At 40.2% G+C, this 13412-nt stretch overlaps 1 protein-coding gene across 1 annotated transcript; it reads left to right on the top strand.

Annotated features, from left to right (window-relative positions):
* The first annotated feature begins 3690 nt into the window (after positions 1 to 3690).
* LOC124120474 lies at positions 3691 to 7504 on the top strand. Its single transcript, XM_046483310.2, has 2 exons — positions 3691 to 3981; positions 5926 to 7504. The coding sequence occupies exon 2, from the start codon at positions 5954 to 5956 to the stop codon at positions 6806 to 6808; it is 855 nt and encodes a 284-aa protein (XP_046339266.1). The 5' UTR covers positions 3691 to 3981; positions 5926 to 5953; the 3' UTR covers positions 6809 to 7504.
* Positions 7505 to 13412: the final 5908 nt, after the last annotated feature.

The following is a 13412-nucleotide window of genomic DNA, read 5'->3' as shown; positions in this document are numbered from 1 at the left end:
GAGCCCGACCCATGATAGTTACCTATGCCGGGTAATTAACAGACCCAGTCTGGCTTATGTCAAGTTACGAAGTTTAAGGCAATGTCGACTAAGACACTAAATACAACAACGAATGCTAGTATAGATTAACAACAAATATAGCAATAAATAAACGAATGCAATACGACAACGAACACAACAACGAAAACAACTAATGCACAATAAACACAACGAATTTAACAATTGCAGTTGATATATACATAGATTACTCTCACGGTAACCTTTCAGAAATAAACATTCTATGTTTCGCAATGTTAATCTAGTGGTGTAGTTAAAGCGTTAGCTCGTCACGTCGAAGACCCGGGTTCGATTCCCCACATGGGTATATAGTGTGAAGCCCATTTATGTCCCCCCAAAGTGTGTCCATCGCCTACATATTGCTGGAATATTGCTAAAAGCGCCGTAAAATCAAACTCACTCACTCACTCACTCACTCGCTCATCAGAAATGGTTTGTTTTACAATGTACCCATGTGGGGAATCGAAGTTTGGTCTTCGGCGTGACGGGTGAACGCTCACCGCTAATCATCCCGACCGCCCCGATCCAATGTGTATTACGGAGTTTAATTTGGGTAAAATGATCAGCAATTAGAAAGACGTATTTCTTTTAAATCTATTCATCATTGTGGCACATATATGCTTCAACATTTGAGTAAATTTAGGTTGATAAAAAGTTATTGAGAATTTGTCATACCATCAGTATTTACCATATCAACTTAGTTTATACACACTGTCGTTTTTGAGCGCCTTGACAACTGATCGGAAATGTTCTTGCCCCATAAATCACTTACTTTCATTGTCGCTGGTGTATTTTCCTGTAGTTTCACCTCAAAATAAAAATATTCCCTACTTTTTTGCATGGTTTATGTGCACAATGCATGATTTTAGGATGGCGTGCACACTCGTTATCTTTTGGCCCTTCCGTCATCTGCAATCAGCTTGTCCCGGAATGATACGAGTCGTCACGAATGCTGAGCAGCTGTTGCATCTCACGTGTATCAGTGAATGGGGGGTCCGGACCAATGTCGATTTTATAGTACTAACCCAATGAGATACCATGCCGCTGTTTAACATTAATACTTCACTAAGACACAGACTCCGAGTCAACTAGTAATTGTTTTAGCCCCTTAACCCCGAGCGTCAGACAGGATGACAACATGTACCATCTTTTAACGTCTTTTGGTATGACGCGACCGGGGATTGAACCCCTGACCTTCCGCTCTCTGGGCAGACGCTCTATCCACGAGACCACGTGTATCAGAAGTATGCGCATGTCTATGTGTTGTATTGTGTATATTACATCAAACTGACAAACATCCATGTTGACCCCTGGTAGAATATAAAACGTCAACGCCAGAAAATAACCAGTCTTGATTATCCGCCGAAACAGATTTCATTGAGCGAAAAGGGCAAAATAGCGGAGAAAATTATATGAATGGACCACTGAAAATCAGACATTACACCATCCCATGCGAAGAGTGAGTGAGTATGGTTTTACGCCGCTTTTATCACGGCGGGCGACACCAGAAATGGGCTTCACACATTGTATCCATGTCGGGAATCGAACCCGGGCATTCAGCATGACGAGCGAACGCTTTAACCACTAGGCTACGCGACCGCCCCCCATGCGAAGAAGAATTGACTATACCGACACCATCGTTGACCTCGTTCGCGGGCAGCCTGACGATAACACAGAAGATGAAGTTGACGACAGTGAGGAGTCAATTATCACACAACCAGCAACCACCAAGGCTCCTCTCGCTCAAGATGCATTCTCGTTGAAAACAACTTGTGTGTATTTTGTGTTACGGACTTGGACTTTATTGCGAAAATGCAGTCATCGTTGAGAAATATATCATAAAAAAACTGAGAAACAGAAAACAAACTGAAAGACTGTTTTCAGTAAATGACGTGTCAATATTCTTTAAGTTCTATTCAACAGCAATAAATGAACGATTGGAAAGGGGTAGATCTCCAATTACTGCCTCTTACAGTTATAATACCCCGATCATCTCACGACAAGGATCCATGGGTTCTGGTGTTTGTCGTAAGAGGAAGAAGAAGAAAGTTTATTGCTGTCTCACTTGTTTTACATGGGCATATACCACAGTGTATGCATACTCATTATGTAACATGTAAAACAACCAATCGCTCAGCGATTTATGAGACATTAATTACAACATACAAAATGTGCGAAAAAGTACATATGTACATATATAAAAGTCAGCAAAGTTTAACAGTATAAAATGCCTCTGCGTTTAGTTAAAATGTCATGGCAGTGTGAAAGTTAAGATCATGGTGGGCTAAATACAGTTAAATATTACTCTGTTTGTTAAAATGTCAAAATCTGGCCACACTTCCCTGCTAACCTTGATGAGACCCCTGCACTGATCTGTATGAAGAGGACGTGTTAAGAGGACGTTGTTCTCATCTTCAATGGTATTCATACAGTTAAAACACAGTCTGTTCTCTAAAGGAATGTTTTCATATCGTCCGGTTTCAATTCGGAGGGGTGCCACTCCACATCTAAACTTGGCCACAGCGCTTCTATGTGCAGGGGACAGCTGACATAACTCAAAGTTGTGTAGTAAGAGACGTGTGGATCGGGTGTCAGGCTCGGTGACAGCGGTTGTCTGTGTGTCATCGTACCCCAACAGCGTGGGACTTTACTCATGATATTAACCACTAGTTTACTGATTTGTTCCCGGTCGCCGACATAAAGCTGGCATAGTGGCGTAAAACAAACAAAGAAACCTCCAAAATTAGTAGGATGTCTTAAACAACAGACCCGTGGGGATTCCTGGTAATAATATAGGTCCTGAGCAACCCATGCTTGTCGTAAGAGGCGATCATATGGAATGGGTGGTAGGCTCGGTGACTTGTTTGATCATGTAATCGTATCCCAATTGCATGGATCGATGCTCATGATGTCAATCACTGTATTGCCTAGTCTCGATTATTTACAGACCGTCCTATAGAAGGAATATTGCGGCGTTGAACAAGAAAAAACCAAACCAAACAAAACTAGGACACCATACACGATCTTTATCCTTCATATCTGGATCAACTGGATACCAACAGGCAAAATTAGTTCTCCAGTTCAATAAACCTACACCTCTTAGACATATTATTTAACTGATCTCAGCAACGTTGAACCAAGGCATAACACCAATTGTATGTGGATAAAAGCGCAAATGTTATGTAAAGTGTTTGTAATCATTCACATCATTAAGTGAAAACTAGTTAATGGTTAACTTAAGTTGAGAGTTAAGTCTATCTGACAGCACATTTCCACAAGCACCCCAAGGCGTGACTACAACAAAGCACCCTCGCCAGTAACGAGCAAAACATCCCTTTAACAACGACCCTGACGTATCAATACAACACAACATATGGTGAATGGTGATGTTTGATTTCATATTCCGATAGTTGAAATCAATGTTATATTGAATGACCATACGAACATGCTCCGTCCGTGCGTGTACACACCGCAAGGGTCCTTTTACTAGGTCATGCATCGTCTAGTAACCACTGAATAAACCAAGCACGCCCTACCCCGCTAGCCTTGGGCTACAGCTAGGGGATTAACACATTAACTACTGGAATCTTTAAACCAGACTAATAGCATTAGGGCATGACGAAATGCAAGTTGAAGTAATCCGAACAATATGTTATGATTGTTCGTATTGCAGAAACGTCGCCCGAAGCTGTTAGAGCGTTATTGTTAAGATGTTTGCCGTATAATATGGCCAGATCCGACTCTTCATGAGAGGATTGCTGTGAAGGAAATCTGATTAACGCTTAGTTTCCCCCACAGGGGTAAATCCCCGGCGAACATGTGCAAGAGGAAGTCACGTACTCCGCCTCTAGTGACGCACGGATTTGTATTTTTGAAGTTTGTTGGACGTCTTCCTGCTAGGATGGTTATGTACTGAGCTGTCACGTAAGTTGGATGTACATGTATATCTGGATCTATGGGTGTATTTTAAGAGGGGCTATGACTCACAAGTTGGTACCCATTTGCAGTCTAGTTATTAAAGACATTTGTGCAACTGATACATTATGATCGTGATTATTTTAAAATTAAGGTTTTGATTATATGTAAGAAATCTTGAATTAAAGACTAAATTTTACAGACTAAATTAAAGACTAAATAAAGATTAAATTTCAATCAAACTTGCTAGTAATGCCACAATGGCCCTAGTAGCCCTTGGGGATCGAATATTTCAGAGCAAACTACTAGTTACACTACTAGATAATACACTGCCGGGCAAAAGAAGGTACACATCCATGTTTGATGGTGGTAAAACATGGAACGAACACAAGAAATGGTTATTCGATGGTGATGTTTTTGATAGGCGATATTACATGCATCTTATCAATGAGTATTCTAGAACAGGTGACGTCTCAAGAAACATGGGGGTCGCAATTTCATTTTTTATGCCATAAAGTTTAGCAGACCAATGTTGAACTTAGATCTTGACATTTATTTATCAATATGTTATGTATAACGTGATTATGAGACATTATACATTGGAGGAAATAATATGAAATTATACTTTAGATTTTGTCTCATTAACATGTATATTCCAAAGTAATAAGGAAATATCCAAGCAATAAACCTTAAACACAGGGTCCCTTTTCACAAAATATTCTCAGCGCTAGGACTGTTATACGTATGTGTTGGTATAAGTATGACCATGTCAAGTTGATTCACACAATTCATTCACACAATCCACAATTGCAAGAGATGCACTTCATTTCCAGGGAAGAAATATGAAGATTTATTGGATTAAAATGTAAATCACCTGAAAAGTGTCTTTTGTCGGATGGAACACGTGCAAATCTTTTTGCAGGTTTTCGTTAATTAACATTTGAAACACTGTTAAAAGCAACCTTAATACCAGGGGTGGGGTGGCCTAGTGGTTAAAACGTTGACTTGTCAAGCAGGAGACTGATTTCGAGTCCCAACATGGGAACACTATGAAACCTTGAGAAGAATATATGCCTGGAAAAGTGTTAAATGAGGCGTAATACCTACCCAACTCACCCGGTACCTATCTGAACTCATTTGATACCTATGTGAACTCATTTGATACCTATCTGAACTCACTCGGTACCTATTTGAACTCATTTGATACCTTTCTGAACTCACCCGATACCTATCTGAACTCACTCGATACCTATCTGAACTCATTTGATACCTATCTGAACTCATTTGATATCTATGTGAACCCAATTGATACCTATCTGATATCATTTGCTACCTATCTGAACTCACTTGATACCTGTCTGAACTCACTTGATACCTATCTGAACTCATTTGAAACCTATCCGAACACACTTGATACCTATCTGAACTCACTCGATACCCATCGGATCCCACTCGATACCAATTTGTACCAGACATATATTTTGTATGTGTTGTATTGTGTGGATTTGGTTATATTGTGATGTTTCTCTGGGTAAATAAGCTAAATCAGGCCCTTAAGTGAACACAATATATCCTGAGATATGGTCATCGAAATTGCTTGAAAATATGATTATGTTTCAGACCGGTGAATGTGTAATGTCTGCCACCACAAAGACATTGTTTCAGGGTGCCTTTCAAGTTGCTTTTCGGGAATTGTTTTTTTTCATTTAGGCTCAAGGTTTGATGTAAAATATATTTGGTTTTGCAGCTGTAATACATAGGAAAGACCCATTGAATTCTAATATTTTACATAACATGATTATTTTTTCAAAAGGATGTCCACTGGTTTTGTTACTATTGACACTGTACTCAATTATTCTGTTTATGCATCTACATGTGTTTATTCATGTAATGCCTGAACTTTCTTTTATGAGTTCACTGCCTCAATGGTATGATCTATTCTCTATGTTACAGGAATTCAAATCATTTGCATATCTCAGAAATGGACAATGAATTCGAAAAGAAATCCATTCGTGAAAACTTTCTCGAAAGACGAAGATGTGCAATGCAGGTGTCTACTCTCAACGCTGCCAGCAAAGTCGTCGCCGCGGACATGCGCAAAGGACAGAATGAAATGCGACGTCGCCTCCAGAAATACAGAGACAGACAAAGGGAGATAAGCGAGAAGAAAGACGGTCCACTGGCGATCACAATGGAAGAATTTCTCGAAAGACAAATGAGACTACAGAAATTAAAAACTTCAATCACCTGTCGTCCACTTTCATCGCCCCTAATTCAGCGCATGAGCAAATTAATAAATGAAGCAGAATTGGAAAAAGACGACGAACAATTCAACATGGATGCTTTTACAGACAGACGTCGGACCAAAATTGACCTTCGACCCAGTACTGCGGTCACGTGTCCGTCTAGGTTGAGCATCCGTCAGCAATCGAAGCGTGGGGCGAGCATATCGACGGGTCAGAAAGAAGTTCGCTATTACGAAGATGAAGAAATAAGGGATCGAGCAACCTTTTATTCACAGCTCCTGCACCTTCGGAAAAAGCAAGAACAAGACCGTTTCCAAGATATATCAAATAAGGTTGACACGTTCTGTGGAAAACACCCACACACTGAAGGCGAGGAAACATGGCGCCCTATGGGCGAGGCTTTGTATATGAATACTAAATACAACAAATCATGGGTGAAACCCATATCCCGACCCCCTGGGTCTCGACCCTTATCTGGTAGTAACATTGGAATCCAGCGGCCACGAAGGGTCAGCACTGCCCCTTCCACGCGGACAGCATGGACTGACCATTACACGATACCCGAGCTGCGGTCAGTGTATGATGACTAGAGTCTGTAAGGGTGGGATGAAAACTGATTGCGTGTTTTGAGAATATATGTTACGGCATGTCTACGAATAATTATTTGCAATATTTTTTGCCAAATGTACGATACCTTGGTTATGATTTTTAGAGTCAGAATGGGTGGTATGAACATTGATGACGTACTTTGAGAATATATGCATGTCAACCAATATTTGTTTGCAATATCATTTGCCAAATGTACATGGTAATGATCTCTTGGTGTCCGTCCTCAGGTTTCCGCATATATATGTTCGACTTATGTATCAATGAAGCTATTGAATGAATATTTTTTATAGAGCTCTCGAGTTGATAATTATTGGATATGGAAATAAAAGCGACTGAACCCTTTCCATTGTGATAGGAAATCTCTGCTGAAACCAGAGTTGATTGTACGATTCCGACTTTATCATAAGCATGTGTTTATAAATCTCTTTCAAATAGTGATGATACCAGTGTTTGCGAAATGTTGGGCGTAACTTGCCCCATTGGTGCCACCCGCCACAAGCACATGCAAAGGCAAGTCAACTGTTCCCCTGAAAAAAGCATGGGAATAGTTGTTAGAAGTCAAACTGTGAATTGCATCGGACGTATTTTTCGTCACCGATGCGTCGGAATATTATTTTGTGCCGACTGTTAAAGTAAATTTGGTTTCAGTAAACAAAGACGGATCAGATCATTATTAAAATGAACAATCCAGTAGGAAATTATGTTCATCTTTCATTCTTACTTATCACCTAATGTACACAGTCTCTGCTTCAGAGGCAAATAGGTTGTGGTATATATGCGAGTTTGCAGGGACGGTCGGGTAACCTAGTGCTTAAAGCGTTCGCTTGTAACGCCGAAGACCCGGGTTCGATTCCCGACATGGGTACAAAGTGTGCAGACCATTTCTGGTGTCCCCCGCCGTGATATTGCTGGAACATTGCTAAAAGCGGCGTAAAGCCAAACTCACTCACTCCTCGATTTGCAACCATCTGTTGTTCAGGGTGGGTGCAGTCAGGCGTGCTGAGTGGAAGAACAAAAGATGTCGACTGGGACAGTATCAGGTTGTTAAAATGATTTATTATAAACATACATTTCAGACATGCATGTACATTGGACGCAATTGGCTCAAACGTTTATTTTCAGTAAACAACATTTTGGTAAACAAGCACACCATGCTTATATTAATACCGCTCCAGCAACAAAACAATTACACACTTGGTTACAGAATGAAAATCGGCAATGTAGAACTGGTCTTTTAATATATTTGTGCAAGGCCACTGCACATAACTTTGCATCATTGGAAATATCTTAAATCGAATTCGTTGAAATTGTATAGGTCCAAAATCGAACACGGCCCATGATTTTTATTTTTCAATTTGATCTGAAACTTTTTAAGAAATGTCCTTTAATGTGAAACGTCAGTCTAGATTATTTGCAGAAACATTGGGCGTAAAAGACAAAATAGTAGCGAAAATTATGTGAATAGATCAGTGAAAATCATTATCATGAAACGAATTTAGACAGAAAATTGGGGTGTTCATTCGTTTCCTTCACGCTTTGGAAGACATCATTGTTTGTTTCCGTAAATAAACTCTTCTTCCACAAACGGACCAATGGGTGGCAGAATGTCGCCATATTTCTTCAATAATTGTACAGCCAGTTCCAAAGCGTGTGTGGCGTTGTCTGTAATCACCGCGTTAGCCAGACCACTTGTCCATGTGTTGTGATATGACGACAACTTCCGGTATGAGTTGTCAATCAACACGTGAGGTATGTCCAGTAAAGTGCAGAGAATATGTCCGTGTAATCTGTCCGTGATGACAACACGACCACGTTGGAGAAAGATCAGTCCGTTGTAGGCCATCAGGAAAGCTGTCTCCATGCCAGTAGAACCTTTAGGTGTTGGCCAGGCCCGCCAATCAGCACAGTGCATAGTAACATCTAGCGGAGCGTCCGGCACCACATAGCCTGGTGCCTCCTCGTCTTCACGTTTTAGCCAAAGAATGTCAAACACTGGCGACATAAATCTTTGGATTGCCCCTATTTGAAACGACATATCAGGCATTAGGATGAACCGACTTGGACCCTTGAAATTGTCCAGCGCATATCTGAGTGAAAGACGATCCCTGAGTATCATGGTAAAATCTGACTTCTTCCCGTACAAACTTTGGCAAAACTGCAAATGCTTTTCTTGACCTTTTCTCAGGAGGATGCTTTGTGGAAACAATACTTTGTGGTATTCAGGGAATCTTTTGAGAATAGTTTTTCTGAGATAATCATTGTAAGCATACCCGACAAGATTTCCTCCACCACTCATCAAAATCACCACTTTATTTTTGGAATGAAGTGATGCGAGTTTCTTGGCATATTGAAAATCAATATCCTTACATAATCCTGTTAGACAATAATGTAAAACAGTAATGCCCAGCCTACGTAAAAGATACATTTCACCTGCACTAATTGCCGGGTCTCCTTTGTTTTCATATACAGCCACGTCAAATAATATGGCATATCTATAGGTTGCTAGGAGATCAGAGAATATGTTAAATTGTATTCGTTGTGATTCCTTTATGACATCAACAGAAGTAGTTAAATGTGGTGAGAGTATGTTTGTCTTTAGAGAGTTGTTGTACAATCGCAATTTTAAGAACTCATGACGAAATTGAACCAGATTGTCAGGCACATTTGGTGTTAGGTCGGTATCTCGAATGTACATTGAAAAGGGAGTTTCATCAAATGATTTCCCAACAAACATTTCCTTTGTGTTCCTTTTGAGTTCACATGTAATGGACGTTGTAATATCTCTTGTTTCCACTGGCCGGTGAATCATTTGAACCGCAATGAAGGCGCTGCTTAAAATAATGGCTACCCAAAGAACTCCTGAAGACGCCATTGTACCTGGAAGTAAGGACGTCACATTAAACAATATCATTATTTTAATTTGTTTTGTGTTTTGATGTAGAACTATTTAGGAATGCAAAAATCATAGCACTGATATCAACCTTAATAATAATAATAATAATAATAATAATAGCTTTTTGCTCAGCAAAGAGGAAGGTTAACAACCAGCACCTCCTCAGCACAAATTCCCAGCACCCCTTACTCACCTCCTTTACACGGATGACCTTGTCGAGTCCTTTTCTGATGATATCGGCATGTCCTTTTGATTCGACAACATTCAAAATGCAACATTCTTCATCTGAAACTTGGCAAGCTAGGAGACGGAGGATCAGTCAGTTTACTTGGGGGAGGAGATATTGACCATCTCGTGGAAGGTTAGGCCTACACATGCTTAGGGATGCGGATTAGGGTCAAGCTCCAGAATGCCCATATCAAGGAAAACTGTGGAATGCCTTGTTTTAATCATGAGTCTTGACATGCTTCACAATAGGATCATCAGATAAATAAATGTGTGCAAAAGTGCACAATACAATTCTATCATGAAGAGCCTACACGTTAATTAAACCACTCCCTCCCATTTTGACTGAGGGGAGAGCGAGGGTGGTGGGATCTATTGTCAGACATGAATCTTCGTGTGAGAGTGTCAATACCCTGCATTTCTTGTTTCGTCCAATCAAAGCGTCAAAACACCAAAAAGAATTTGAAAGGACGGGTACAACATAAGTATTTGTGGCTTTGATTTTCTTAAGTCTACACTTGTACTCTCCCCGAAGTTTGGGCCTTGATAGGTATCCTAACCTGCATTCCCAAGTACGTATAGGCCTGACCTTCCACGAGATGGTCAATAATTCCATCACAAGTAAATCCTGATCCCCCCTTTTCTACCTTGCCAAGTTTCAGATGAGAAATGTCGAATCCAAAGGACATGCCGACATCAATAGAAAATGACTCGACAAGGAGAATATGTTTGTTTAGTGTGGATCCTCCATTGTCAATAAGTTCAAGGTCACATTATTATTATTATTATTAAAGAATTCATGTCTGTATACTTACGAGGTCCCGTCTGTTCAACAGCATTATTGCTTAAAACATACGCCAACAATCCTAGGGCACAAACAGCCAATCCTCCAAAATTAGACAGATTTGCATCTCTATGTCCCACCAAGTAGAGCAACAACACAACGAGGACTCTCTTTACGATGTTGACGACGGAGTGGCTGACCACAGACATGAAGAGCAGCACTACGTTGGTGGAGATGTAGGAGTAGATGACGTGGAAGACACTGGAGCATAATACCGCTATAAGCAGGAAGGAGACCGATGGAGGCAACTGCTTCTGTATAGTGAGGAACTCTGCCACAGCCACCAGGACAACACAAGATCCAAGAACCAGAACGATTGCGATCGTTTCCCTCAGTTTAATAAATCTTACTGAGGTATCAGCCTGTTCTAGTTTAATTGCTACGTTTCTGAAGGCTAATATTATAGTGGACAATAAGGCCATACAAAAACCAACAGCCGATATAAACCAGCTGAACGATATTCCACAGAAGATCATTGCGCCACATATGATGAAAGGTAGGCTGAACATAGCCGAAGGTGCTAGCGACTTTCCCAGAACCACACGCTGAACCACGCCGCTTGTGGCAGGTTCCATGAGCTTTATGGCAAAGGTAGACGACGCGCCTATTAAGGTCATACTATAGTTTGTTGCCATGGTAGCTAGCACGTGACAGGTGATCTTTATCCAGAAATCTTTTTTTGAGCATCCAGAGGGAGATTTACCTCGATGGATATCAGTCAGTAAGAAACACATAGTCATCTGGCATACTGTTATGACGACAGCCCACAGTAACCCGTTATTGAAGAAAGTGTTGGATGTCTTCAGAAAAACCTGGGTGGACTGGTGGCACAGGAAGGATGTGACAGTCCAACCGAGGAATGCAAAAAGTCCGAAATGCAGCATTATCTGTGAAAAGAAAATGAGAAAATATAATGTGAAAAACTAAAACGTAAGTCAACTGTTCGCATGAAAAAAACAACCCCCGGGAAAACATGGTACAAAACCGTTTTGATGTACATAAGAAATATCTGCCAAAGGCAGAGTCCATTATAGAATTCCGACTATTTTCCGACTATGAGCGTGTGTTTATGAATAATTATCAAATGGTGATGTTACCAGGTGACGTGTTCGCGAAAAGGTGAGCGTATCTTGCCCCGCCTGTGGCACCCAACACAAACACACGCAAAGGCTGATCAGTTTGTTCACCTAAAAAACAACTACACGGGAACATTTCAAACTATCAAACTAGGGAATTGCATCAGACCATTTTTTTGTCAGCGATGCGTAATGTCATAATGTCGGATGACGTTCTTTGAAATCCTCGTAGAAAGAGCATGCTCGAGTGCTCGAGTTGTGAAATGAATCAATAAGTAAGCAGTTCTCCTGTGTATTTGTTTCCACTGTAACCATCTTTGTCATTATCGATATTTGTTTATGATTTGTGCGTAATGAATAGGAAAACATATCTAAAACCATGCACAAATGGTTTACAATCTCTAAATAGTGCCATTGGTTAAACATTTTGCATTTTACAGAAGACTAATAGTCAAAGATTTTCCTCACTTTCCAAGACATTACATTTATGAAATCGGGACCAAATATTCTCACACACACACGCACACACACGCACGCACGCACGCACGCACAGACGCACGCACGCACAAACGCACGCACGCATGCACGCACGTACACACACGTTCCTGTGACACTGTTCCACCTATCTAAAATAAGACCTTAACAAAATTCACCTTAAACACAATTTAGGTGAATATAATCTATGATGCAATCTAATTAATTCAAATATTCAACTCCGATGTATTTCAGAAGGAAAAATGTATTTTTGTAAATTCATATTCTAACACCTGACAATGGCGTTGAAGTCGTAGCATGTTCAGATCTATACCAACCCACACATAAAATATTAAACCCATAATCTCTTCCTTGCGGCTTTACTGAAGATTGTGCGAGTGTCGGGTGATCACTCAGAGTTTTACCACTTTTATCAACTCGTGTTGATATATTTGATATAAAAAGACACTCGGATGAGATTCTGTATATACATGTTTTAATCAATGAGTAAATTGAGACAAAATTAAATCAAACTCAAAATTTCAAATTGAAGTTACAAATTTTGTGTGTTTTGCACAAGTTAGTGAATGGTTTGGCTCTTTCCATAACCCATGAGATGTGTGCAGAAATTTGAAAAAGGAAGAAAATTTGAGATTTGACTTTCCTGGTATCCTTAATATGCATTTATACCCGACCAAGTTGGATAGTATGAACACTTTGTATAACTGTATACTCCAAAATGATAGTCCATATAGTCCAGTCATCATTTGCAGTTGTCAGTTAATTGGTAAGACAGCTTCCTTTGTCTTTGAGTGTATGGTCATTTATCTAAATACGATACTCCACCATAACGCCCATATTTGGTTATAATCTTTATTTCAATATTGCTAGTGGACCTGGCAAATGTATGAATCCCATTGACATCACTCACCTGTCTCAGTCTGTGACGACAGCTGTCTGACATCTACCTGTTTACGCCTTGGATTCTTCCAGTCAGTCTGAATCAAGGGAGAGACACGTAGAAATAACTACCAGTATTGATAATCGATATATATTGACTGTATATGGGGACT

Source organism: Haliotis rufescens, unplaced genomic scaffold (genome assembly GCF_023055435.1).
Source record: "Haliotis rufescens isolate VD_foot unplaced genomic scaffold, xgHalRufe1.0.p SCAF_3, whole genome shotgun sequence".
Lineage (NCBI taxonomy): Eukaryota > Metazoa > Mollusca > Gastropoda > Lepetellida > Haliotidae > Haliotis > Haliotis rufescens.
The sequence above is the reverse complement of the archived record's forward strand: the minus strand, read 5'-3'. Positions and strand labels throughout refer to the sequence as shown.

Excerpts from the sequence above, each read along its gene's own strand:
- LOC124120474 (XM_046483310.2), top strand. The coding sequence starts at position 5,954 with ATGGACAATGAATTCGAAAAGAAATCCATTCGTGAAAACTTTCTCGAA.